Source organism: Aplosporella prunicola (assembly GCF_010093885.1).
Source record: "Aplosporella prunicola CBS 121167 unplaced genomic scaffold K452scaffold_22, whole genome shotgun sequence".
Taxonomy (NCBI): Eukaryota; Fungi; Ascomycota; class Dothideomycetes; order Botryosphaeriales; family Aplosporellaceae; genus Aplosporella; species Aplosporella prunicola.
Window position 1 is genome coordinate 230,111 of NW_022983550.1, and position 26,082 is coordinate 256,192.

The window sequence follows — 26,082 nt, forward strand, 5'->3', positions numbered from 1 at the left end:
CATGCTCTCCTCGTCCTCAGTACACCTGTTATCAGCCTCCTCAAAAAGGAAGAAGTGTGGGTGAGGCTTGACGTACCTACGCTCGCCGTTTGCGGCTCGTTTGATAAGCCGATTACCCCGGCCCCGGCTTGACTCGATAGGATCATGTCAACGCCGCCCTGTGAATGGTGCGCGACTATTGCCATCAGTCAATTACCATTATCACGGCCACGAAAATCATGGCCTGACGAGCCGTCGTGTGTGAGGTACCTCTCTTTCCTCCGGCAATTCCCTCATCATCCACGTACGCTTTACCAATATCTTTGAGGCTGGGGAGCTGCTAGGAACCCGCAAAAAAAATAATGAGCGCAGCAGGCGGGCCCTGTTTCCATCCCGATGCTGCCCGAGCAGTTGTTTCATGGTGGAGTTGATGGAACCACCCCCATGTAGCAGTCGGGTTTTCATTTTCATCGTTATTCTGCCCCGGTGGATGTTTGGAGTTTGCTGTAAGTCTGGGCATGTTCGTGGAGGTCGAGACATGACTAAATTGAAGCACGACGCCTCTTTCTCACGAGTCAACGGTCTAGCCGCGCGCGTGTACCCGTAGGCCCCACCGCCAATAACAAACGACGACTCCAAGAATAACTCCCAGCCTTCCATTTAAGATTGCAGAAATGGCCTCTCTGTCGAGAAGCCATTCACAAACACTCACTGTCAGTGCTACTGTTTGCACGGGCCATCGGCCATGACCATATCGTTACTCGCTACATTTTTCATATTCTCCATAAGCAATGCTCGTCCTACTCTTTCTCCCCGAAAGTCTGATAATTCCAATCCCACCCCCGATGCCGAATCAGGCTGGGTCTCCGGCCCCACAGGGCGAGGAACCTGGGGCCTGATCCTTGGATGCTTGACCACGCTGTCTCTATGCGCCTGGACAGCTTATCATCCGAACATCAGCCCACACAACTCTCCAAAGGCAACCTTCTTTCGCCGCTTGAAATGGATGATAGCTGCCGTTTGTGTTCCCGAACTGGTTTTGTATTGCGCTTGGGAGCAAAGACGGGCGGTCAGAAAACTGAGGAATGAGATCAACACGTTGGCAGCTAAGACGCAGAACGGGGAGAAGTGTTTGGAACCTTTGGTGGAGCCGTTCTACCGTCCTTGCAGGGTTAGCACCGCGCCCAGTAGGTTGGAAGAGGCCTCCGGGTGCTTTTCTCCGATTCTCTATTCCCAACCGGCCGCATTGGATTCCACGGACTTCCTGGATTACTCAAAAGCTTCTACTAGCAGTCAGTTCGAGCCTTGGACGATTGAGCAAGCCTTTTTCGCGGTCTGCGGTGGGTTTGCAGTGGACTCATCATCGTTCTGGCCTGAAAAGCGCCTTACCTTCACGCTGGATGGAATTCTTGAACTGGCCAAAGCGGGGATTCTGCCGAAGACTTCAAACAGTGAGATATCTGACAAAAGCAAAGCCAATATTGTGGCGAAGCTTCTTGTTTGCATCCAAGCCGGATGGTTCATTGTTCAGTGCGTGGCACGGCTTGTTCAAGGACTCCCGCTCACCCTCCTTGAAATACACGTTTTGACGCATGTCGTCTGTGCGTTTCTGATGTACTTCTTCTGGATAGACAAACCATACGATGTCGGACAACCCATTTTCTTCAAGGACGAGAACGTAGTCAACTTTGCTGCTCTCTTTGCTGTCGACGTTCATCTAGAGGACACAGTCTGGGGTATATTCACCGATCGTCGCTTTGATCAGGTTGAAATCAAAGAAGTTAGGGCTGCGCATGCAAGCGCAAACTACACTATTCCTCGCACAGTACTTGGGCTTGTGAAATACTGTCTGGACAATTTAGGAAGCAAACATATCCAAAAAGAAGACCTTAACAACTTCGAGGATCCTACATGGAAGGCGGATGGAACGCCTGAGACAGCACAGAAAATCACTGAACACCACATACGCGCAAACCGCGCACTTGACCGCCTCCGTCTCAGACACAGAGACGCGCTTTCCAAGTCCGACGAGGAGCTCCCGCAGTACAACAAAATCCTCAGGTACGCGAAGCCACACATTGTATTCAAACGGAGCAACTTGAAGATCGATGGTGCGACCCATGTTTTGGAGAGTGACCGTCGAGCACCACAGTTTGAAGATGCGGAAGGGCTGGGGAGACACTGGATCACTTTTGGCCTTGTTTGTGCCATTTATGGCGGTGCGCACCTTTCTGCCTGGGCAGCATATTTCCCCACAACAGTTGAGAAATGGTGTTGGCGTGCGTCCGGCATCGTCCTAGCGGCATTACCGCTAGACGTCCTTGCCAATCTCTATTCAATGGATTTGTTCCGGTATATATACCTCACATCAGTAAAGAGGAAAAGTGGGAGGAGGACTGTACGGCTCCTGCAAAAGCTTTTGGACCTTTTTTTTGATGTGGTTATGGTGGCACACTTACTAATAACCTTTTATGTCTTTTTTACTTATGTTGTAGCAAGACTTTATATCCTTGTGGAAGGTTTTGCAAGTTTAAGAGATCCACCTGCTGGTACATATCAAGATGTTAAATGGGCCAACCTTATCCCGCATGCTGGATAAAGATCGATCTCACCTCTCAACCTGTATGTTCGGACTGCTAGAGAGTTTAGCGCAAAACAATAAAAGGACTGGGTCAACCTGCGTCAGTGTATATCTGGGTTGTTGTGAGAATGGTTCCTTCGTTACGTGTATGTATGTGATTCAGATCTCAACTACGTCTAGGATACAAAGCTTGTAGCTGGACAAGGTGTTGTCCTTCTAAATTGTCTAGTCACTCTTCTGCGAATGTATTACACATGATCATAATGCCATTGGTTTTCGATTTGAAGGAATACAATCACTTTCATCTTCACTTAGTAATTGATCCTGGATTGGTAAGATATGCTCTAGGATGCGCTCTGATAGGCGCTTGAGAAAGTGAGAGTTGCAAGTTGTTCAGGTTGCTCCGAGCTCAAAGATTAGACAACACTTTGACCACACATGTATTTGATGGTTGTAAACGAGATTAATAGATTCTATAAATAGTCTCACATCGAGCCATGAGCTCCGTTCAGTAGTTGTTCAAATGCATACCATCCAGTTCAATCCGTTTCTACCATTGTTGCCAATCAGTAGGCAATTGGAACGATAGAGCGACATGGTTGAGCACGTATGATGAGTAGAAGAAGCATTGGAATTTCAAGTTCAACCATGCATGGCTGGCTGATGTCTACTGATACTTAATGAAAGGAAGGCCATTACGGTGGAAATTCATTTGGCCCGCAAATAACCAATACTCCCAGGGTATCCCAGTATAACTAAACTGCAACAAAAGAACTCAAAACAGAACAAGTCAACCCCAAGTGCGCCTCGCTCGATCACAAACATTTTAGAACTTCGAGGCGTGTCCCCGTTCAAGATCAGGCTCACGCTCGCGTCTACTGCCGCTGCTGAACCATCCGCGGCTCTTCTCCATTGAAGGTCCGCCGCGGGTCTCTGTCTTCTGCCTCGCTGGCTCTGGTCTCCTGGGCTCATATCGTTCAGTTCTTCCATCGCCATTGCGCGTCGGTAAGCGCTCATCATCGCTGCTGAAGTCTTCGTAAACAGTGGCAGGCGTCGGCGGGTCGGGAGTTGCCTTTGGCCTGTAGGCTTTGTCCAATTCTTGCTCGAGGATTCGCAGGTTCTTTGTGTTGCATTTGTAGCCAGCATCGAGGATATCGCCGAGGATCGGGACAAGACCGACAAGGAAATCGAAGACGAGGTTGAAAAGCATGCAACCCTTTCCAAAAGCGGATATTCCACAGTCGACTCTCCAGCATCTCAGAATAAGAAGAAAAGCAAGGGCACCGTCTACCATGTCACCAGCTGCGGGGACAATGCCTATGACGCTACTCCAACCAAACCGCACACCCATAATGGAGAAGAGACAGCAGTCGAGGGCGTAGGCGCGTTGGCGCATCTTGGCAAGAATGATGGCGTCATGTTCCGGGATGTAGTCAGGAACTTGCTTCTTGACTTTCTTCGTCTTCATCTTTCCGTTCCTGCCGGGACGCTTAATATACTCGAAGTATGGATCCTGGAGCATAATGTTAATTAATGTATCGTTTGCAAGCTGGAGGAAACTCACATTGTTTGGCAAGGGGTCTTTGTCCTTGTACTTGTCCATGTGCTTGCTGAGAATCTTCTTTGCTGCATATTTGCCTAATGCTTGCGTCATGATGAATTGGCGTTGATCTCAATGTTGTGTTGAAGCCCAGGAGATTTGAGAGATGCCTTTAGGGGAGTAAGATGATGGGTGCGACCTGCGAAGTGGCCGCGGCGACTTATAAGCCAAAACAGGCGTTGAGCAGTGTTGCGTTGGCGGGCTGCGTCAGGTGGCTGATCGCGACGGATGGTTGGCCGGGGATGATCGAGGCTGCGAACTTCTGAAACGGCGTCTCAGGAAGCGCCTTCGCAGGAGAATCGACGACGAATGGTTGGACGTGAAGTGGGCGAAGGACGAACAGAAGGACGATGGAAGGGCTACGAGACCAACCAGGAGTTTTGGAGGGGCAAAGAAAGAAGAAAGGGAGTTAAATCATGCAGCGCGCAAACTAGGAAACCGGCTGAAATGACGTCCACGCGCGCAAAGCTCTCGCCACAACCTTAATTCGCGTAGAGGTATTGAGTGTGGCGCGTGTGGCGGCGGGGCGCAGCAGCTTGGCCCGTCGCCGGACACGACATCCCGACTGCTGCAGAGCGTCACTACACCAAACACCAATCCCCCCCCACCGCGCCCGACCCGGCCTGATCCGCGGCCGCAGACCTCTCCTGCCAACCCTGTCGCCGCCTTTCCGCCCCTCTCCACATCCCTCTTCGCCTGCGACATAGCAACGAGCTGCGTCCGTCGCAGCTATCCGCGGCTGTTGCCCGTTCAGCTCACCATAGTCCGACCGGCGCGGATATGCCCAGTGACACCGGCCAAAATGACAGACACAAAGATGCAGCTAGTTGATTGTAAGTCCATACATACCCACATGTCGTCGGTCTGGCGCACAACCGTCCAATTGCCCTGTCTCCCTGCAATCTTCGGTCGTTTACGCTTGAAAGTTACTGACAGTCGCTATCCAGGGCTCGATGACTTATGCGTGCGCTTCATCATCAACCTTCCCCAAGAAGAACTCCAATCCGTTGAACGGATATGTTTCCAAGTCGAGGAAGCACACTGGTTCTACGAGGATTTCATACGGCCCCTCGACTCCTCTCTGCCCTCAATGAACCTGAAGCAATTCTGCATTCTTATCTTTCAACACTGCCCGCTATTCTCCCAGTACGATGCGGACGTATTCGTGCACGCGTACTCTGAGTTCCTCGCATACAAGACACGTGTGCCTGTGAGAGGAGCAATCTTGCTCAACGAAGCAATGGATGAGGTTGTTCTTGTCAAAGGCTGGAAAAAGGGCGCCAGATGGAGCTTTCCGCGTGGAAAAATCAACAAGGATGAGAACGACTTGGACTGTGCCGTAAGAGAAGTCTACGAGGAGACTGGTTTTGACGCTAGAGCCGCTGGCCTTATCGCCGAGGAATCTCAGATGAAGTACATTGAAGTGTCTATGAGGGAACAACACATGCGCCTCTATGTCTTTCGCGGCGTGCCAATGGACACGTATTTTGAGCCGCGTACAAGAAAAGAGATCAGTGTAAGTTGATTCGTTTCCTCTGTCTTGCAGCCTGATAACACCGAGTTCAGAAAATATCTTGGTACAAACTTTCCGAACTTCCAACCTTGAGGCGACAGAAGCAGGCGCAACAGGGAAGTGGAGAAACCTTGCTTAAAGACAACATGTTTTACATGGTCGCTCCGTTCCTCGGCCCTCTTAAGCATTGGATCAAACAGCAAAACAAACGGGGTCGCAGAGGCCCTACACAAGCTCCTAGCGTGATGCCTGTTCCGGAAACGGAAACGGAAGAGGACGTATTGCAGACAGAAGAGTCTGCGGCGGAGGATAGCATGCCGGCTCCACCTAAAATGCAGGACATGCACTTCGACCGACTGCTGGCAGGCTTGCGCAACCCAACACCATTGCCTGACACTACGAACTTGCATGAGCTTCCATCGATGCAGGAGAATGTGCCCGATCCAGCTGCAGAGCTGAAGCGCCTGTTGAGTGTCAACGGTCCGAGCCAGGGTCCAGTGTCGGCTGCAAATGCTGCACCTCCTGCTCAGTCTCCCAACCCTCTTTTGGCAATGCTTCAAGGGGGTGGTTCTGGGTCATATTTCCAACGTCAAGGCACTGGCGCTGCAGTTCCAGAGACACCCTTTGAGCAAGTGGATCCGACCACTCCCATGCAGCCTGAAACACCGCGTGCTCCGCATCATCCACGCCTACCGTTCGGACACATGGCTCCTCCTCCAGCTTTCCCTTACTCACCGGCCCATATACAGCCTAACAATGGTTATCCATCCGGTCCGTTAAACAATGCACGGCTGCCTCCTGTCTCGGGGTTCCGTCAACCTAGCCAGCCGAACCCGGCGATGCAGCAATTCCGTCCACAGCTGCACCGAGGCCCCTCGCAGACCATGCCGCATCCACGGGGCTATCCACCAGTGCCGATACAAGCACCCAGGCCCTACCACAGGACCGGAGACCCGCAATTTGCCCAAGGCCCGCAAACCATTGGCCCGCAGGGACCGGCGATTCCGCCGGCTTCGAATCTTCCAGCACCAAAGCTCACGCCTCATACTAGGGGTCTTCTGAACGCATTCAAAAGTGATACGAAACAAATTCCTCCGCCGCCAGCACAGCCTGCCATCAAACCCTTTACCAATGCGGCTGAAATATACAAACCAATTGGGACTCAGGTACAGGGATCACTACCAATTCGCCAACATGCTCAGGCCCCGCAGCCGCCTGCAATCCAACCGCCTACTCATGAGCAACGCGTTGACCCCGAAGTCCACGTGGTGTCGCCTGTCGCCACGAAGCCGAGGAGCTCGCAGCAGGAGTCTCTACTCAATCTGTTCAAATCACCCGCCCTTTCAGCTGCAGTTCCTGTGCTGTCAGAGTCTGCGGCCCAGGCATCCCAAGAGCCTGTGGAGCTGTCGGCGCAAAGCCCCAACGTTAAACGCCGGAGCCTAGTCGACGCAGCCGCACAGCAAACTGGTCCTTTACCAGTCCCTAATGCTGGCATACACACCAAAGGCCAAGCTCCTAGTTTGTCTGCAACTGTGTCTGGTCCTTTGAACGAGCCGAACTTCGACACATTGCGCAAGAAGCCGGTTCAATCCAGCAATGGCTCGTCCAGGGATCGCGGCCCGAAGGCGACACAAGAGCCACAGGCTCCGCCGCAGTTCTCCATTCTCTCCCGTCCCCGCTCTGAACTTTCGGGGACGCCAAGCCCGAAGCAAATGGCACCTCATCCAGCCCAGCGTAGCTCCCCAGCCCCTCGCTGGTTCAACAATTCCCCGAGGCCGGCTGCGGAAGCGACCAAGCCGTTCAACCCGCAGATCCTTCGCCGTCCACAGGCCGGTGCCTCTTCCCCGACACCGAAGGCTACGTCGCAGCCTGGTGATCGTAGAGAGAGCACGACGAGCGAGCAAAGGAATGCGTTGTTGTCGCTCTTTGGCAAGTCTCAGACGGCGAGTCCGCAGGGCATACCATCTGGCATCATCAGCCCGGTGAGCCCTATCCTTGATAAGCAGGCTCAGCGCGGGTCAAGCGGGGATCGGTCTAGAATCAGCAGCATCACGTCGCTGCCGGCTGACGGCGGACCGGATGGTAGAAGCACCAGAGGCAGCATGACTGCTAGCCCGGCGGACAAGAGTTTCCTGCTTGGATACTTGAACGGGATTGTGAAGGATGCCAGCAAATGAAGTTACGATGGGTTGAAGTGATGGAGTGATAGGTGTCTACCAGTGATTATATCCTTTTTCTTTTATTACTACGTACGAGTGTGCTCCTGGTGCAAACGTGAAATGTGAGAGGAGCTTGGGCCGTCGAGCAGGCCAATCGGCTTCCCCGGTTTAATCGATGACGGAGATCTTCGCGCTCACCTCGCCCGCTCCTTCTCCAATCTCCATCCGCAATACCATGTTCTCCCGCTCGTCTCTCGCCCGGCCCTTTGTGTGTGCGCGCTGCCTCCGCCACCAGCGCGTCGTGGCCCGTCGCACCTACGCCGCCATCGCTGCGCTCCCGCACCGCAAGCTGCTTTCTCTTTCTGGGCCTGACGCGCCCAAGTTCCTGCAGGGCCTCACGACCAACAACGTCCCGAGCGCAGCGCAGAACCCGGGCGCCGGCGGCTGGTACACGGCATTTCTGAACGCCCAGGGCCGCGTGCTGTACGATGCTTTTGTCTATCCGAACGCTCATCTTAGCGGTGGTGACGGCAACGGATGGGCCTGCTTCATCGAGGTTGATGCTAGCTGTTTGGATGGGCTGAGAATGCTGCTTAAGCGGCATAAGTTGCGCAGTAAGGTCACTATCGTACCAGTCGAGGACTGGGGCGTCTGGAGCGCGTGGCGCGATAATGGCGATACTTCTATCGACGTGGGCGCGGCAGACAACGCCAAATTCATCCACCTGGCCGACGAGCGCGTCCCCGCCTTCGGACACAGGCTCCTTCTGCCGCTGAGCGCCGCGTACCTCTCCTCGTCATCTTCCTCGACATCATCTTCATCAATCACAGCAGCCAGCCCCCCGCCCAACCTCCCCCCGCAGTTCCAGGACCTACCCGTCGCCATGCCCGGCGCATACGCCGTGCGGCGGTACCTGAACGGGCTGGCGGAGGGCCCCGCAGAGATGCGGCCGGGCGAGGCACTGCCTCTCGAGAGCAACGTTGACGTAATGCGTGGAGTGGATTTCCGCAAGGGATGCTACGTCGGACAGGAGCTGACGATTCGGACGAAGCATACGGGAGTGGTTAGGAAGCGGATCTTGCCCGTGCGACTATACGATTTGGCTGGGGAGGAGCCGCAGACGCTGGAGTTTGATGGAGAGGAGGCGAAGTGCGTGGCGGGCCTGGTGCCACCTGCAGCGGATATCATGAAGGTTGCGGGTGCGGATGGGGAGAACACAGGCGGCCCGAAGAAGGGTAGGAGTGCGGGGAGGTGGCTTGATGGTGTTGGGAACGTGGGGCTGGCATTGTGCAGGCTGGAGATGATGACGGATGTGAAGGTGGGCCCGGAACCCACAGCTGCGGGGGGGTATAAACCCGGGATGCGGTTTGCGATGAAGTGGGTGCCGGAGGGGCAGGAGGCGGAGAGGAGCATGGGCGTTAAGGCGTTTGTGCCGGAATGGCATCAGCGGAGGATGGATGAGGAGGCGGAGTTGAAAGGGAAGAGAAAGAATGCAGTTCAGAATATTTGAGCTGGGGTAGAGTGAGAACGACGGTCAGGCATTTGTAGAAGAGCAGACTATTCACTTATAACATATAGTGTACAGTGTTTAGTGGAAAAGCAGATACCAGCTCCAAGCAAATGCCACAAAAACCTCGCTGAGCCAACCATCTAGGCTTTTCCCCCCAAAAGTCATTGCTCACTGAAACATAGAGCTAGGATCCTTCTTCCACTCATCCAACAAAACTTGGCACTCGACCCTCGCGTCCTCGACAATGCCATCCATCTTGATATCGTTCTTGTCATAGCCAAACGGATCCTCCAGCTGATTCCCAATGCCGTCAATGCCATACAGCGTAAAAGTAATCAACGCCACAATCGGAATGCTCCACCAGCCAAACTCGTCCACCAAGCTGAACGGCAACACGGCGCCGTACAGCGCCAGCACCTGCTTCATATGGATGAGATGGGCGACCGGGATCGGCGTGACGCGGATGGCCTCCATGCGACCATAGGCGCCCGTCAGCGCATTCAACTGCACGGTAAGCTGCGAGGCCTGGGGGCCATGGAACCAGCCGCGCGCGACGCCGCGACGGATATACGCCTCGACGAGCACGGCCAGCTGCAGGGGCATGCCGAGGCCGCGATCCTCGTGGGCATACAGATCCGTGGGCAAGAGAGGCGCGAGCTCGGGGTGGGAAGTGGCGGGCACGCCTTCGCCGAGGCTGTACTCGGCGCGCAGGTTGTGCTTGAGGGCGTACAGCAGCGCGGTCAGGACGCGGACCGTCTTCTCGGTGTCGGCGCGCTCGGCCGGCGACGCCTGCCCAAACTCCATGTGGCCATCGAAGTTGTCGATGGCGGCGCGCGAGCTGCTGACCAGGAACGAGCGCGTCAGGTTGCGCACGCAGGTGCAGCACTCGGTTAGCAGGTTGCGTCCCGTCCAGAAGCGGTCGTAGGACGTTTGGTTACGGAAGACGAGCATCAGGCCCACGACGATGGACAGGCTGGGGATGAGCGATGAGGGGAGGCCTAGCTCGCCCACCTCGCTGTCGAGATAGACGATTATGGCTGTGAACAGCGAGTGCAACACGACGGGAATGAAGACAGCTCCGTGGATGGCGCCTTTGCAGAAGCGCAGCACCAGCGGCCACCGCCGCGGCTTGTGACGCGCCGAATTGTACATGGGGTATGTGACGCGGCGATGGTGGTGGCGCTCTTCAGATGTCGTGGGCAGCTGTGGGGGAGGCTGGTCTGCTGCTCTTCTGCCAAAGATGTGCTTAGGCAGGATCATGGCTGGAGAGCGAGAAAGAAAAAGGAATTGAACAGAGGGCAATTGAAGTGGAAGGAAAGAGTTTTCTTCTTAAAATTCTCTTGCCGCCAGCGCATTCGTCGTCGACTCGGTGTCTCTCCACACAGCTTGCAGTCCAGCGTGCTAACGTGGGGTCGGCTTGACGCGCCGAGCCGCCTCATCCAAGACTCGACTCAGAACCCGGCCAGGGTCTGCTCCACTTTTTGCGCCTCTTGTTTTGTCCAGCGTTTTGTCTTGGCCTAGCTCGGCCTGTTGCGTGATGGGCGTTTTCTCCCTACAGGCGAGAGAGTGTGGTTGTTATTATTATTATTATTGTTGTTGTTGTTATTGTTGTTGTTGTTGTTATATATATAGGCGAGAGGGCTAACTGAAGTGAGCATTCTCGTCTCATGAAAATTGGTCAAAGGTCTAACTACTGCCGGTGTCTTGGTGCAGAAGAACGGAAACGAGAAGATGATAGTCTTTCGTTGCTATCCGCTTCAGCGTAAAAGTGATAGGTTGTATATATAAATCTACTCTTACAAGCATGCTCACTGTGTCTCTAAAAGGTAGGAGGGCCGTTCTGGCCCATTGCGAGTACTCCACATGCGCCATGGCGTTCAGCCATGGTAAACATTAGCAAATCACCAGGACGGGTGGGATAAAGACGCAAGGCCAGACCTTGGCCTACTCAAACAACACTTGCAATTGGACGCTATCTAGTTTACACGCTAAAAATCCCCCCGTCTCATACCTGAGCTTTCTTTGCGACGGAGCAGCTTTGAGGGAGGCAGCAACGGCTCGAACCGGGGCTTCACGGCAAGATCATGCTAGCAGAAGAGACTGAACTCCACACTTACTGATCTTACCTTCGCCCTCATCCCCGCAGCTTGCGGGTTGCACCTTTGTAAACTTTGCAACAAGCATTTCGGTATACCTACCCTTTGGTATACCTACCCGTAGAAAAACGCACACGCAAAACGCACAAGCGAGCTATGCAAAACCCGATTAATGTGCTCACCCTTGTAAACTTGCTTGCTCGTTGGAAACACAACAGACGAAATGCCCAAATCGGAAAGCAGACGGCTTCGGCGGTCGGAGCCATGCGGTTCGTCCGGTGACAAAAAATTAATCATCCCATGAGCGTCCGATGCCAAATGTAGACAGGTCGAGGTCCATATGGTGCTGTTCCTGAGGCTCAGAGATTGCCATGTCCTACTGTGTGCTTACCCTGACCGAAGGATATAGCGACTGCAAAGCAGGTCCTGTGACGACGTCGGCTTTTGAGGCGAGCGGCTGCGGGGGCGCCTCAATCTTACCCTTGTTGACGAAAGGGAATAGAATAAAAGATTGGAAACGCGGAAGAAGAGAGGGCCTTGTTCGAACAAACCAAACTGCAGTGCCTCGGACGCTAGCGATGGCGTCTAGTATCTCCGCTTGCTCCTCGAGTCGTACTCATCGCCATCGTATCCGCGCTTCCTGGAGTCGGAATCGCGGCCACCATACCCACCGTCGCGATCACGGTCTCTGTAACCACCGCGATCTCCACCGCGATCTCCACCGCGATCTCCACCGCGATCTTCTCTCCTGCCCACGGGCTCACGGTTGCTGCCCGAGGCTCCGCGGTCCCTGTCGCCGTATCTGTCGTAGGAGCGTCCGCCGTAACCACCGTTGGGTCCATCGCGACCACCATACCCACCCGAGCCGTAGCCGCCTGAGCGTCCTCCGCGGGGGCCTGCAGGAGCACCTTCGGGCGCACCGCCCCAACCGTTGGACTGGTAGCCGATGCCGCTGCGTCCGCCATATCCGCCGCCGCGGCCACCACCGCCGTATCCACCGCTTCTTTCACCTCCACCAAAGCCACCGCGGAAGCCACCACGGAAGCCGCCACGGCCACCGAAGCCACCTCTGAACCCGCCTGGACCACTGGGTGGGCCACCAAATCCACCAGAGGGGCGTGCTGGAAGGGCCTTGGTGTAACCACGGCCGCCTAGGCCACCGCCAAAACGTCGCGGGCGCCAACCGGAGACGGTGCGACCACGCTCGACGTCCACAAGCACACGGCGGTCTTTGATACGAATTCCATCGGTCTCTTTGTAGGCAGCTGTAAAAGTGAAGCAAAGCTCCTGCGTCAGTTGATACCAAACTTATTACCTGTTGATTTGGGGGGAGGGGGGATGAAGGGAATGGGTAGGTTCTGACCCTTCATGTCCTTTTCACGCTCATACACAATGAAGGCGTATCCTCTGTTCTTCTTCTTTGGGGGCGCGTTTTCAGGCTGCGTCGTGTCTTGAATAATGCGTATCTAACGCAGGTTAGCCTGTTCCAATAACATAGCAAAAGGCAGTCTTACCCGCTCGATGGGTCCAAAGCGACCAAACTCCCTCTCGAGATCCTTCACCTCGGTGTCGTAGGCTAGGCGCGCAACGAAGAGGGTTTTGAAGGCATCGCCGCGGACCTGGGGATCCTCGCTCGGCTTGTCTGCAGCAAAGGGTCAGCGCACGCCAGTAGAGGTGAAGCAAGGTAACGCACAGTCGAGGACGCCTTCAGTCAGCGTCTTCTCTAACTTTTCCTTCCTCTCGACCTTCTGCCTGTCCTTGCGCTGGAGCCAGCTTTCCGTGGGGACATAGTCGTCCTTGTCCTTGTAGTCGTTGAGCGCCTGGAGCCATTGGCCGACGCCGCCAATGTTGGCGGTATGGCGTTCCTCGGGGGCGTGATCCGAAGGAGGCAGGTAGCGCAGGGCAGGGCGCGGCGCAAAGAGCGCGAGGAGGTTGGGGGGGAGCTTGTCCGTCATGGCGTGGGCGCGTGACGGCGGAAGGGTGATGCAGCGATGGGATGAGCTTGCGGGAGGTGTTGGTGGTTGATGTCGCGCGTCGAGCGAGAAAGGCACTTCATCCGCGGCAACTTCCGCCGGCTACTGCTTTGCGACCTACCTAGGCACCACCACCCCATCGCCGGCCGCAAGTAACTCTGAGCTATCAGCCCCTCACCATGCCTCTCACTGCGCTGAAGACGGTAGCCCAGGCCCAGGTACGTGTTTGGCGACCAGTGTTTCCCCCGCCCGCTGTGTCTTCCCGCCGTCGCGCTCCCCACGAAAACTTCGCCGCAACGCCCGTCACTAACCACTGCTCTCTCCAGAATGGCGTTGGTGCCTTTATCCTCCAGTGCAAGCGCCTTGACTTTCACTACTGCGATTGGGCCGGTAGCTCCAAGGGCATGAAGTACGTCTCAGCAGCCAAGCAGCAGCACCACTACCACCACCACCATCACTGTCGCGTACCATATCCTTACTAACATTCCGACAGTGTCTTCCTCAGGAAGACGCTCCCTCGTTTCGCCTCCGCCAACCCGCAAATCGAAATGACTGTGAGCCCGCGTCCGCGCAAGGACCCCGTCATCATCGGCCACTACATCAACGGACGTACCAAGGCGATATGCGTTCGCAAACTGGAAGCGAATCAGATTCTGAAAAAGGCAGAGTTGCTGCGCGACTCCAGCGGCGAGCGTAATCGCCGAACCATCACCAAGCCCGTCAAGTCTATCAATGAGAGCGTGCGTGGCATTTGGAGTCCGTTCCATGGCGCGAGGTACCAGATCTAGAAACGTCGAATGGAATGATAGTCGGGGCCAACCTAGGGCAAATGGTGCTGCAGAAAGACGAATGTTTGTACAATGGCATGGACGGCGTAAAATTTGGGTAGTTACCATGGGATGTACAGGTACATAGAAGAGCTGAGGCCAAAAGAAAACCATTGGCACTCTTCACACGGCATGGCCGTTTCAACGAAGTCATTATTTTTGGAATCTTGTTTCATTCATGGATAGTATCTTCGATCAAGCCTTGGCTTGTCCCTCTACATTTATTTTCCAAGTCATTCATGCGTCAAAAACATTAATGATAGCCCTTTGGCAGTCTAAGCAGACTGCTTGGCGTTGACAATGTCAACGAAAGCGGGCTTCAAGCTGGCACCGCCAACGAGGAAACCGTCAATGTCATCCTGCTTAGCAAGCTCGACGCAGTTCTTCTCAGAGACGGAACCACCGTAGATGACACGGGTGTTGTCGGCCGCCTCAGCAGACAGGTCCGTCTTCAGCCACTCACGGATTGCGACGTGGACCTCCTGAGCCTGCTCAGTGGTCGCGACCTTGCCGGTGCCAATGGCCCTAAGAAGTTCCATGTCAGCATTGCCAATGTTCTATGCCGCTTTTTTATGCCGCTGGCAATAAGTTTCGGTAGTTCAGACTTACCAGATGGGCTCGTAGGCGATGACAATCTTGGACCAGTCCTTGACCTGGGAGTGGACGGCCTTCAGCTGGTTGATGACGACCTCGTTGGTCTTGCCAGCCTCACGCTGCTCCAAGCTCTCACCGCAGCAGAGGATGACACCAAGACCACCGTCAATGGCAGCCTTAGTCTTGTTGGCGACGAACTGTAGACACGCAAATAATTAGCTTCAGCTTCTAGCGGCTAGTGGCAGAGCTTGGTTCTTCCTTTGCAAGCAAAAGTTGCACCAATCCTGACGCTTTAGCCATGGTCTGAGGGCTTCGATAAACGTACCGAGTCGTCCTCCTGCAGGATAACCCTCCGCTCGGAGTGACCAATCAAGGTCCAGGTGATGCCAGAGTCCTTGAGCTGCTCAACGGAAAGCTCACCGGTGAAGGCGCCGTTGGGCTTGTCGTAGACGTTCTGGGCAGCGACCTCGATGCCCTTGCGGAGGTTCTCGCGGGTGAGGAGCAGGTAGAGGGAAGAAGGAGCGATGACGACCTCTGCTCATCCCGTCAGCCAATGCTCGCAAGAAATTTTGATGAAACCCAAAATTGAAGCGTTGCATGAGGTGGTCAGACATCAGGAGCACATACCGGTGTTGGGGTCAAGCTTCGCCTGGTTGAGGTTGTTGACGATGTCCTTGATGGACTTGATCGTCCCGTTCCTGCGATGGGCGTTCCATCAGCTCTTCTGTTTTGCGTACACGGAGGTGCCAGCTGGCAGGACACGCACATCTTGAAGTTACCACCGACGAAGAATTGGCGAGGCATCTTGGCTGTTGTTGTGGTTGTGAGGGTTGGGTGGGGGTGTTGGGTATCGAGAGTCGAGTGTAGTAGAAAGGAGAAGATGCGTGTGCAGGAGGAGTAAGAAGAGGAGAAGAAGGGTTGGGTAGCTTTTACTTGTACCTAGCTCGAGGGTATGATATCAGGCGGGTGGGTTCGGCGGGACTATGGGACTATGGCGGGGCTGAGGGGTTCGCCGAGCGCAGACAGCAACACCACGCGGGATTTTCAGGGAACCATCGGACCATCGCCCGACCGTCTCCCTTGGGCCGTCCGTGCAAGGCCTCCAGCTTCAACCATCCATTGCGCCTATGACTATCTATACCGCTGCCCGTCTGCCCACCAGCCTGCCATTTGCCTCCGCTCAATTTCAGCCTGCGCTTCTTCAAACTGCTTGAATTGCCGCTCACGCTGGTACGCCGCCAGTTCCGTTGCGCTGACTTCCCGGTACCCGCTGTATTCCCTTGCGTATCTCCAATCGCCCTCGCCCCGCCTCACACGACCTTGTCCAAGAATGTCACGCAGACCTGACTCCTGCACGGCCGGGAGACGCTTCCTCTCACGGGAGCGTGAACGCGAGCGAGACCTCCACCGCCGAGGCCAGTTCGTCGGCACATGCGGTGGGTAATCTGCTTCTCTTATGCTCCTGCGACTGCGATACAGCTCGCTAGGCGGAAGCACTGGATATCCGCCGTCCTGATAATATTCTTTCTCAAATGGAGACCGGTGAGCACGAACTGCACTCCTGAAATGAAAAATAGGCTGCGGTTTCTGGTGAATTCGCTCGTCCTCAATATACTCGTGGCCCCGTCAAGTTCGTGGATCATAAGGACTGTGGTCACGATGAGACGACCCCGATGTGCTTTCCACGCTGTTGCGCGAGCGATATGAGCGCTGCGAACCTTCGTCGGATGAAGAGCTGTGCGGAGAGCGACCTTTGCGATCCCTGCGGGATTTCTCACTCTTGCGGCCGTTATTGTTGCCAATGCTAATGTTGATGTTTTGATGAGATGTTTGTGGCCTGACCTGCCGTTGTTGCGGTAAAGGTGGAAGGTCTGCAGGTCGCCCGAATGTCCTCTTGGAAGTCTTTCGGAATGGTAACATTTCAGGCTCTTCAAGGCCTTCAAGATCACCAAGTTCTTCACTGTCATATGAGTCATCGGCTTGGTAAGAGTTCATATGGACACCTCGACCATAGGAACTATGAAATCCATGGTTGAGACCATTCGACATCCCATTAGGAACAAAACCCTGGACTGGACGACGGCGGTCGCCTTCAGTAGGGCTTTTTTGTGTTCCAGGATAAGCTTTTTCTGCTCCAGGATGGGCCTGCTGAAATTCAGAAGGAATTCGTTGAACTGTGTGGTTCGGTTGACAGGGAGTCTGCTGACCAAGTCGCTGGGCTGAACCTGGATATTGAGGTCCGCTGTTGTGTTGCGGAATTGGCTGTTCTCTGGGTAATCCGGATGGTGGTAGATTTATGGCATGTTGTCCTGGTACCTGGAGGCCGTCCGCATGGTCAATGGGGACTTGTGCTTGTACTCCGAGTTGGCCATGAGTATGAGGTTGGCTAGGAGCCTGGGTGGGAGGGATGGAGTGCATGGCCTCTGTTTGGAAGCCGTGCTGTATCTGAGGATGTGGGTCTGAACGCGGAGATCTGGGGCGATCTACACCTCCAGACAACAACGGAACCGGCCGAGGGGGTGGGCCTGGGTCGCCTAGCACAGGAGGTGGAGCCTGGCTACATGGAACATGAGGGTCCATACGAACCGGCATCCGTGGCGGTGGGGTTCTTCCATGGAGCACTGATGATGGTCCTATTGGTCCGGAAGATGGAGGTGGCGGAGGTGGCGGATGTGGCGGGTGTGGTGCCATCTCTGCAGGCGGAGGTGGAGGCGGAGATGGAAGTGGCGTTTCCCCGATGTTAGGGTCGGGTGCGGTCATTGTGTTTTTACCCTTTCCGCCCTTCGAGTTCTTTTGTGTTGTTACAGAAGGCTCTGTCTCAAGAACAGGCTCCGCACCAATTACTCTTCCAGGCAAGTTGTGGGCATCTCTCACGCCAAGAGGAGAGCCACCTTCGATGCTGGGCTTCGGTTGCCTTCTCAGAATGACCTGGATTTCCGTGGTTTCTTTTTCGTATCGTCCAGGCCTGGCGATCTTCCTAACCTCGGGATGTATGCTGGCCAAAACATACTCAACATTTGGGTTCGGCTCATCGCGCTGCTGTTCCTCGACCAACCGGTCTATACGCAGCCGCTGGAATCTTGATTTAAGCGCCTGATAATCTTCCCAGACCGTGCGATCATATTTTCCATTGATGTAACGCTTGTTGATTATACGCGCCAGCTCCTCGCTGGAAAACGGAAGCGAAGTATAATAGGCATTTGCCCAAGAGGGCTCAAGGCCAGCGTCAAGATTGGAGCTTGGAACTTTGCGGCAACAGAAGCCGTGATACGTCTTTGCAAAAGAGGTAAGATGAGGTGCCTTGGTTACTCCGGAGTTTGCTTTTTGCTTGCCTGGCTTCTCCCCACCGCCAGGGACCATAGGAACAGCCATGTTGGGTACAGACTTGTGGGTTGGTATAACAAGCAAAGTGTTCGAACACGCAACGAAAGAAGTAGGCTGTGCAATACAACCTATTGGGAACAAACGGAGGGGGGATGAAGTCTTCAGTCCAAGTTGACCAACCGGCGGACCGAACGGGCCAGAATTGGATTGCGGCTAGACAGTGCGGGCAAGTCGAGACCCTCGAAATAAAAGGTCAACACCGCCGTATAAGTATCATTCCATCCCCTGTCCAGAACGCTCTCAAACACTATCGACACTATGCCAGTAAAAGCATGAAAACGGCTAAGCCGCTTCTATCATACATTGATGCTCTTGCCAAAGCTGCTACAGCCGCGCTGCTGTGGTTGACGGCCTCACCGGTCAAGGTTGTGGAAGCTTGCCAGCATAAACATCCGGACCAGGGCTCCCTAGTTGCACGATAATCACCACATGACTGAAGATAAAACTCGAGAAAGGTTGAGCCGCGGGCACCGACTGACCGGCTACCACACCAAACGTCCATTGCTATTTCTTCACTGACTTCACATGAACTAACGGAAAGAAATAATTTTCACCAATCGCCTTCAGAAGAGGCGGATAGTTACCCAATAGGAGAAAGAATAAACAGAAAATCTACTTAGAGTTACGCCGAACTCGTGGGGCTTCGCGTTACTCAAACATGACGCGGTTACCATTGGTTCCCGACTCAACTCTCTAATTGATGTCCCCACAAGCCTTTCTGGAAACCGGTCTGAGCAGGCAGCCGGTAATCCATTTGCCTGCTCGGTGCGTCGGAGACCGAGGCCACTACATGCATTGCCACTGCAACCAGCCGTTGGCAAGGTAAGCTGCTGCGAAGGATTATGGGGGCGCAACCCCAGGGTCGATTAACTGGCAAAGGTTAGCAGGCGCAGAAAAGATACTCCAATAAACTGCATAATGGCCGGTAGTAGCTTATCCCAACCCCTTTTAGGGTGAGAGGAGCGTGGCAGGATAGCTCCCTGGTCAAGCCCACGCAGTTTGTCTTGCAGAGCCGAAGACGTCAATGAGGGGCAGTCTTCTCGAAGGGCCCAGTTAAAGTCCGAGTCGTTGCCTATTGTTGATTTGATAACCGTACAGCACACGCTCACTGCAGGAAATCGCCACCCTCGGATCATGCATTTCCGGGCGTTGTAGCCTCCCAAGCCGAGTGGGACAGTAAGTACGTCACGCGGACTTGAGGCGCTCTCGTCGAGCCGGACTCACCGGCACGGGTGCATACATGTGCATGGGGTGGCTGCCTTCTAGCCTTGCTGACCGGTCAATGCGGGGAACTGGTAGATTTCCCCGTGCGATCAATCGTAACCTGGGATTTGGCTCCGGGCAGGGATTGTAAATACAATGCAGATGCTGTCGTCTGCGATAGGGTTCTGTTCGCTTGCCGTGCTGTTCTTCATTACCAGCCACATTCCATTGATTAGCCAATCGAGACCGCTTGTTATATCGCTTGAAGAAAAGCAAGTGCCTGGCTACCGGCGCACACTTAGCAAGGAGTCATTCCTCTAGCAATGGCACAACATGCGGTTATGTTCCACAAAGATTCACTGAAAATTAAAGTCCTCGACACTAAGCCGTCAAACTGACTATCAGAGTACGTGAGGTCTCCTCAAAGCCATAGCCAAAGCTATTCATTCCATCTATCTTTCCTTAGTATGCACTACTGATCAAACAAGGCAACTTCAAGGGCGTATATTAGTTGTGGCGGCATTCTCGTTGCGGATATTATTGCACCCAGTCCTCTGCATGGAATGGTCTGCTATTATTGTTCGAGATCTGGTACATGGCACTGAATTTCTAGAGTATCCAGGCATTATTTGATGTTGACGAGGTCATCAAACCACTCTTTATGTTTGCTAAAATAAAAAAGCTACTCGTCATGACAGCAGGTTATATGTGTATGTTGTGAATTTGATCCTATCGGACTTTTAAGAGCATTTATGGACTGCCCAATTTATTGACTGGGCTTGTACAAATTAAAGAGTAGCATATAGCGAAACACAAAAACACTGCTCCGCAAATTCGAGAAATTTGTACATTCCTATCGGTTTACGTTAAATAGAAAATTATCCTGTAAGCACCGGGATATACTATCCTTCATATTTTTAAACTGGTTCCGGATACATTTGTCCACTTCAATCCCATATGAATACATGATTTACTTTAATACTCTCCCGTCTTCGAACCATTATACCTACTTACAATTACCCCAACCCAATGAAGACGTTCTCGGTAGGTACAATAAGTTAGTACCATCAACACCCAGATATATCTTGAAGATTGCCCTGAACTCAGATACGTCTTTACAGGGTACCTACGTACAGTAATCTCATGGTGGCTATATATACGTCACTGTTTCGAAGCGTTTTGTCATTTGTAGCTGTTTGTCAAATGAACTGAGTAATCGAGCACTTTAGCAATCATCCACTCAGGTTGGATGAGAGTATTTCAGTATAGCATCTTTGTGTGGTATCATTCTTCATCGTCTTTCAGGTCATGCCACTCCTCAAATCAAAAACTGTGATTGATGTAGCTCCGAGCCATTACATTAGAACTGAACCCATCTTGAGCCCAACACTTACCTAGGTACATGCTGCACTTCGACAAACATCAGGCCTGGTGATTAGGTAAAACAGGGCCGCAGAGGCAAGGCACAGCATGATAGTCATGTTTAGCATAATCCTGCATCACTGTGAAATCCTGCGTTCCATTAAGGGCGAGACAGCACAAACAAGCTCGCCCACAAGATGTTACGCCACACAGCCAATATGCAGAGATGGTCAATGAATCAATTTCTCGTTGCCGGCACAAGAGGTCCTACAACCATCCCACGGAGCCACTTGCACCGCCACAGGGGTCGCCGGCAGTCGACCCCCTCCTCTTCCCTCTCCTAATGCCACCGATGGTAGCAACCCCGTGCGAAAACACCTTGTTCCCCACATCTTCCAATGTACAAGTGGTTCCCAATCATTAAAAATATTAAAATATTATCCTCTTCAGTCCGCGTCCGCAGTCTATGCGTTTTTGCGGTGTGAAATCATGTGGCCGAAAAGAAGTTACAGCGTTTGATCGAGGCTTGCAGTGGCGCCATTGGGCGCTGCGCAGCCTTGATTCTGTGTGATGGATGAGAATATATCATTACAAAACGCAGCGATCGATAGATGCTGAGTCCGGGCAAGCCATGCCGTGCTTGCTCCGTCATGTGTAATGACCGATGGCATTGCGAAATAGATTCAGCGGCTGCTTGAAGGAAAAGCGCAGCTAAAAAAAAAGCCTAAGTCGTGTCCGGTGTGCGGCGTTCTCATCGTACATCGGGTTAAGTTTCGGAATGCGAGAATACCAGCTTCACGAGTCCAGAAGGTGCGTCTTAGCGGAGAGGGGCCTTGACGTCTTGTACGCCGCGCTTGATGACGTCTTCCAGACGCCACCTAGGCGGTATCGTCGGGGGCACCTTGCCGCCACGCTCCATCTGGCGCCTGTACTCCTGCTCCATCTCGTTGGTGAGGCCATCGGGGAGAGGTGCGGCACCGCCCGCAACGCCGCTGGAGAACTTGAGTTGGAGGATGTCGCCGATCTGGTCACAGGCCGCGAGCATGCGGTCGAGATCGTCCTTGGTATGAGCGGCGGAAAGGCAGAACCTGGCACGGGAAGAGACGAGCGGCGTAGCGGGGTAACCGACGACGACGACGGAGATCTTGCGCTTCAACATCTCATGGGAGAAGGCAGGCATCTTGGCAGGGTTGTAAAGCATGACGGGCACAATGGGCGAGTCATCGTGACCATAGACAATGAAGCCAAGACGCTTGAGACCCAGACGAAGATATCTGGAGTTGAAGGCGAGACGCTGAAGGCGTTCCTCGCCTTGGCCAGGGTTAATCTCGCCAATGATGAGTTTCAGGGCACTAGCGATTTGAATGAGGACGGGAGGAGCCGGAGTCTCGCCAAAAATGTTGCAGGCGTTTGTTACGCGGAGCTTGTCAATAATGTGCTTATCAGCCGCAATGTAGCCACCGTTTGCACCGAAGGACTTGGTCAGAGTTCCCATGAGGATATCGACCTCGGCGGGATCCACGCCGAAGTAATCGCAGACACCGCGACCCTGGGGGCCGAGGGCACCAACGGAGTGGGCCTCGTCGATGAACAGGTGGAACTTGTATTTCCTCTTGAGCTCGAGAAGAGCGGGCAAGTTGCAGATGGTTCCCTCCATCGAGTACAGGCCCTCGACGGCAATCAGGATCTTCTTCCAAGGGCGGTGCGTGCGGGGCTGGCCATTGGAAATGGCCGCGCGAAGAACGCGTTCGAGGTGCCTCATGTCATTGTGCTTGAACATCTCGATCATGGCACCAGACAATCTCGCGCCGAAACGGATCGAGGAGTGGTTGAGCTCGTCGGAAATAACCAGGCAGCCCTTGCCAACCAAAGCCGGGAACGTGGTCGCATTTGTGACGAAACCCATGGAGAAGACCATGGAAGCGGGCTTTCCGACGAACTTGGCAATCAGATCCTCGACCTCAATGTGGAGGTTGCTGGTTCCGACATCACCACGGCTGCTGCAAAGGCTCACGCTCCACTTCTTGATGCCCTCCTCCACCGCATCTGCGCAGGGGCCCTCGGATTGGGCAAAACCAAGGTAATTGTACGAGCTCATGTTCAGCGTTTCGGTCGTGGTGCCCGTCAGCTTGAAGCTGAGGTTGTAGTCATCCGACTTGCGGTCGAGCAGATTGATGTAGCGGCCGGGCACGCCGATGATGGGCCTCGCGAAGCAGTCGTTGATGCGCATCTTGAGTCTCCTGATGTAGAAGTTGTCAAAGTCGCTGTTCAGAGGCGCGTAGCCATCCTGGGCGCGGAGATGCTTGTAGTTGTTCTGGCGGAATCGCTTGCCGAAGAAATCGCGAACGTGGCCGAAGATGATGAGGATGAGATAGCTGATGTAAGTGGTGAGGAGGAAGAAGTAGGGCGGCTCGTCCTCGATGGGCTCCGGGAACTCGCCACCGGTGTACCTGCTCGAGTAGAGGTGGGCCTTGGAGCCCAGCGGGCCAAACTCGGCGTGCTGCTTGGCAATGCGACGCGCCTCCTCGGGCGAGGGAGGCTGGAAAAGGGTCGTGGTGGGCTCCTCCATCTTGCTGTATTTTTCGCCCGTCGCCGTGCTCAGGCAGATGGTCGGCAGAGACAACGAGGGCGACGGGTTGTCGAGGAGGGCGCGCTGCTGGGCAACGATGGCTTCCCTGAGGGCGTCGCTGCTTTGCTTTGACTTGGGCGAGGCGGAGAAGAAGGAAGTAAACTTGTTGTTCGCCTTGCGGACGGAGCCCTTCTCGTCGAGGGATGGAGCGGTGGTGGGAGAGGCGGCGGCGGCGAAAGGGTTTATCGAACGAGTAGGCATTGCAAATGATGCCTCAGCGCGCGGGACGAAATTAGGTGCACTGAAGTTGTCGTCGGAGGACCCTGGTGCGTGAAATGCGACACGGCAACGGCCAGGCCAAGAGACGATCGGCAAAGCACACTGATTGAGGATGGAGAGAGAAGCAGCTGGGAGAAAAAAAAAGGAAAGAGGAAAGAAGAGGAAGAAGAGCAAAGCCCGTTGACGCGAAGGAAGCACGCAGTCGGATTCGGGCGCCGGATGGTCCGGAGGCGGGCAGCAAAAAGCAGCACAACAGAGCAGAAGCTAAGCTAGCAAACCAACGCAGGGTCAGCCGGTGGGTCAGGCGCCCGCGCGCCAGAGAGGCCAAGGAGGCGCAATTTGCCTGCGCGCCCGCGATTCAGGGGAAAATCACCGGTCGACACGGTTGCACTGCGTCATGATATACTCTGCACCTCTGATAATAATACACCTACATACACCTGTACTACAGAGGTATGGCCACCGCTCACCTGGCTGCCTGGGCCGCCGCCCTCCGCTACAACGCCTTACCCCCCTCCGTCGTCCAGGCTGCCGTGCGCTCATTCTACAACCTCGCCGGCTGCGCCGTTGGCGGAAGCGCGCATCCCGCCGCAGCCATCGCTCGCGCCTCAGTGTCGCCCTTCGCCGGCCCGCCCACCTCGTCCGTCCTGGGCTGCCGCGGCCACCGTACCGATGCAAACTCGGCTGCCTTGCTCAATGGCATCAGCAGCCACGTCCATGACTACGACGACACCCATCTCGACACCATCATCCACCCTGCCGGCCCCGTCGTGTCCGCTCTGCTGGCCGTGGCCGAGCTGCGCGAGCCCGTCAATGGCAACGACTTCATCCTCGCCCTAGTCGCCGGCATTGAGGCTGAGTGCAAGGCTGGCCTAGCCGTCTGGCCGGACCACTACGACGTCGGCTGGCACATCACCAGCACCTCCGGCTCCATTGGCGCCGCCGTGGCTGTCGGAAAGCTACTGAATCTTGACGTCGAGGCCATGCAGCATGCCATTGGCATTGCTGCCTCTCAAGTAACGGGTCTTAGAGAGCAGTTTGGCAGCATGACCAAGTCGTTCCATCCCGGCAGAGCCGCGCAGAATGGCCTTCTGGCCGCCTTCTTGGCGAGCAATGGCTACGATAGCTCTCTCCAATCCCTCGAAGCTAAACGCGGTTGGGCCAATGTGGTCAGCGCGTCTAACGACATCCAGGCGCGCATGGACACTTTAGGCAAGACATGGGAGATCTTGAAGAATTCCTTCAAGCCATTCCCTTGTGGTAAGTCTTCTGGGGATCAAAATGCAGCCAGGACACTTATGCATGAGCAGGGATCGTCATCCATCCCGTGATCGACGCTTGCATCCAGATACATCATGATATGAACAAAGACAAGTCAGCAGAGCAGAGTCCGGACGCGTCCTTGATCCAATCTGTCCACGTCGAGATCCATCCGCTGGTCCTCGAGCTCACTGGCAAGAAGACTCCCAAGACAGGTCTCGAGGGTAAATTTAGCGTTTACCATAGCGCTGCGGTAGCGTTACTTTACGGCAAGGCGACGCCAGCACAGTACGAAGACGCAGTAGTGCAGGACCCTGCAGTGATTCAGCTGCGGGGCAAGGTCGAAGCCACCGTTAACAACGAGCTACGCACAGATGAAGCCAAGGTCGTAGTCAGATTCGCACAAGATGCATTTGAGAAGCATGTTGAGCATGCGGTAGGGAGCGTGCAGGTTCCAATGACGAACGAGCAACTCGAAGAGAAGTTCTTGGACCAAGTCTCCAGCGTCCTGGGTCAGCAACAGGCGAAGAAGGCCTCCCAGATTTGCTGGAACCTAGAGAACGTTACGGAGATGAAGGAAATCACTCTTGAGCTGCAATAAGTCTGCGTGGTTGCAGTAGCCGGTCAGCAAAGAGCTTCCACATGTAGTACTTTCATTGACCGAAGCACCCCCGCGTAAAAACAATCATCCCTCCGTTCTGTCCCTGCATGGCAACCTGCAACTACCTGCATATACCAGGGGCGAGACGGCAACCATCCGACATCGCCCTCGGATGCGGAGCTCGTGCGAGAACCGAGGAGATCCCAGATATCTGTGCACGAGCCAGAAAACCGCCCGCTCCCTGGTGCGTTGGCGGGCAAAGCACTGACACCAAACGGCGATCCTCAGCTGATCACGAGTCAGCTTTCTCCTGCCCTTTGGGCAGTGAAGCTCACCGGCGCGACGGACGCACGAAGGAAGAAGCGGGCGCGAGACGTTCACCACCAGGGCCGAGGTAGTACGCCGCGACCGTCTACCTGCCCATCTGTCTCGCGCCGAGGAGGCGCCTGCGACTGCAGAGCTGTACGGAAAGAGTAGTTGGGACGAATCTCTGTCCAATCGGCACGGACGTCGCGCCGCGCGATTTCGATTTGTGGGGTATCGCGGCAAAGCTCACGGGCGAGGGGCCTTTCCCCTCCTCTCGTTGGGGATC

At 54.6% G+C, this 26,082-nt stretch overlaps 11 protein-coding genes across 11 annotated transcripts; 5 read left to right on the forward strand and 6 right to left on the reverse strand.

Annotated features, from left to right (window-relative positions):
• The first annotated feature begins 537 nt into the window (after window positions 1-537).
• On the forward strand, window positions 538-2,653 carry K452DRAFT_290381 (uncharacterized protein). The gene has a single exon (XM_033540991.1). The coding sequence runs from the start codon at window positions 725-727 to the stop codon at window positions 2,576-2,578; it is 1,854 nt and encodes a 617-aa protein (XP_033394444.1). The 5' UTR covers window positions 538-724; the 3' UTR covers window positions 2,579-2,653.
• A 976-nt stretch (window positions 2,654-3,629) lies between these two features.
• On the reverse strand, window positions 3,630-4,214 carry K452DRAFT_209985 (uncharacterized protein; the record flags this gene model as incomplete). Its single annotated transcript, XM_033536152.1, has 2 exons — window positions 3,630-4,073; window positions 4,125-4,214. Coding segments are annotated over 2 exons (534 nt in total), but the record flags the coding sequence as incomplete, so codon positions are not given.
• A 3,845-nt stretch (window positions 4,215-8,059) lies between these two features.
• On the forward strand, window positions 8,060-9,639 carry K452DRAFT_290384 (uncharacterized protein). Its single transcript, XM_033540992.1, has one exon. It carries the CDS (start codon window positions 8,068-8,070, stop codon window positions 9,340-9,342), a length of 1,275 nt encoding a protein of 424 aa, XP_033394446.1. The 5' UTR covers window positions 8,060-8,067; the 3' UTR covers window positions 9,343-9,639.
• K452DRAFT_211691 (uncharacterized protein) lies at window positions 9,538-10,542 on the reverse strand (the record flags this gene model as incomplete). Its single annotated transcript, XM_033536184.1, has 1 exon — window positions 9,538-10,542. A coding segment is annotated over one exon (1,005 nt), but the record flags the coding sequence as incomplete, so codon positions are not given.
• A 1,086-nt stretch (window positions 10,543-11,628) lies between these two features.
• On the forward strand, window positions 11,629-12,621 carry K452DRAFT_83759 (uncharacterized protein). Its single transcript, XM_033547209.1, has one exon. It carries the CDS (start codon window positions 11,810-11,812, stop codon window positions 12,509-12,511), a length of 702 nt encoding a protein of 233 aa, XP_033394448.1. The 5' UTR covers window positions 11,629-11,809; the 3' UTR covers window positions 12,512-12,621.
• Window positions 12,585-13,393, reverse strand: K452DRAFT_210788 (uncharacterized protein; the record flags this gene model as incomplete). Its single annotated transcript, XM_033536174.1, has 4 exons — window positions 12,585-12,703; window positions 12,802-12,904; window positions 12,953-13,080; window positions 13,132-13,393. Coding segments are annotated over 4 exons (612 nt in total), but the record flags the coding sequence as incomplete, so codon positions are not given.
• A 122-nt stretch (window positions 13,394-13,515) lies between these two features.
• K452DRAFT_276453 (uncharacterized protein) lies at window positions 13,516-14,455 on the forward strand. Its single transcript, XM_033539274.1, has 3 exons — window positions 13,516-13,629; window positions 13,738-13,820; window positions 13,905-14,455. Exons 1-3 carry the CDS (start codon window positions 13,591-13,593, stop codon window positions 14,197-14,199), a joined length of 417 nt encoding a protein of 138 aa, XP_033394450.1. The 5' UTR covers window positions 13,516-13,590; the 3' UTR covers window positions 14,200-14,455.
• Window positions 14,450-15,662, reverse strand: K452DRAFT_290386 (uncharacterized protein). Its single transcript, XM_033540993.1, has 5 exons — window positions 15,599-15,662; window positions 15,460-15,530; window positions 15,158-15,366; window positions 14,848-15,029; window positions 14,450-14,763 (listed from the first exon to the last, which is right to left on the reverse strand). Exons 1-5 carry the CDS (start codon window positions 15,634-15,636, stop codon window positions 14,514-14,516), a joined length of 750 nt encoding a protein of 249 aa, XP_033394451.1. The 5' UTR covers window positions 15,637-15,662; the 3' UTR covers window positions 14,450-14,513.
• A 796-nt stretch (window positions 15,663-16,458) lies between these two features.
• K452DRAFT_311215 (uncharacterized protein) lies at window positions 16,459-18,204 on the reverse strand (the record flags this gene model as incomplete). The annotated part of the gene is made up of 1 exon (XM_033543401.1): window positions 16,459-18,204. One exon carries the CDS (start codon window positions 18,202-18,204, stop codon window positions 16,459-16,461), a length of 1,746 nt encoding a protein of 581 aa, XP_033394452.1.
• A 3,394-nt stretch (window positions 18,205-21,598) lies between these two features.
• Window positions 21,599-23,611, reverse strand: K452DRAFT_233653 (uncharacterized protein; the record flags this gene model as incomplete). The annotated part of the gene is made up of 1 exon (XM_033537319.1): window positions 21,599-23,611. The coding sequence occupies one exon, from the start codon at window positions 23,609-23,611 to the stop codon at window positions 21,599-21,601; it is 2,013 nt and encodes a 670-aa protein (XP_033394453.1).
• A 473-nt stretch (window positions 23,612-24,084) lies between these two features.
• Window positions 24,085-25,490, forward strand: K452DRAFT_300823 (uncharacterized protein; the record flags this gene model as incomplete). Its single annotated transcript, XM_033542372.1, has 2 exons — window positions 24,085-24,889; window positions 24,940-25,490. 2 exons carry the CDS (start codon window positions 24,085-24,087, stop codon window positions 25,488-25,490), a joined length of 1,356 nt encoding a protein of 451 aa, XP_033394454.1.
• Between the last annotated feature and the right edge of the window lie 592 nt (window positions 25,491-26,082).

Excerpts from the sequence above, each read along its gene's own strand:
- K452DRAFT_276453 (XM_033539274.1), top strand. The coding sequence starts at position 13,591 with ATGCCTCTCACTGCGCTGAAGACGGTAGCCCAGGCCCAG. Across the intron at positions 13,630-13,737 it reads AGACGGTAGCCCAGGCCCAG|AATGGCGTTGGTGCCTTTAT; the intron begins GTACGTGTTTGG and ends TGCTCTCTCCAG. Across the intron at positions 13,821-13,904 it reads GGTAGCTCCAAGGGCATGAA|TGTCTTCCTCAGGAAGACGC; the intron begins GTACGTCTCAGC and ends ACATTCCGACAG.
- K452DRAFT_290386 (XM_033540993.1), bottom strand. The coding sequence starts at position 15,636 with ATGCCTCGCCAATTCTTCGTCGGTGGTAACTTCAAGAT. Across the intron at positions 15,531-15,598 it reads GTCGGTGGTAACTTCAAGAT|GAACGGGACGATCAAGTCCA; the intron begins GTGCGTGTCCTG and ends CGCCCATCGCAG. Across the intron at positions 14,764-14,847 it reads ATCGCCTACGAGCCCATCTG|GGCCATTGGCACCGGCAAGG; the intron begins GTAAGTCTGAAC and ends GGAACTTCTTAG.
- K452DRAFT_83759 (XM_033547209.1), top strand. The coding sequence starts at position 11,810 with ATGTCCTACTGTGTGCTTACCCTGACCGAAGGATATAGCGACTGCAAA.
- K452DRAFT_290381 (XM_033540991.1), top strand. The coding sequence starts at position 725 with ATGACCATATCGTTACTCGCTACATTTTTCATATTCTCCATAAGCAAT.
- K452DRAFT_290384 (XM_033540992.1), top strand. The coding sequence starts at position 8,068 with ATGTTCTCCCGCTCGTCTCTCGCCCGGCCCTTTGTGTGTGCGCGCTGC.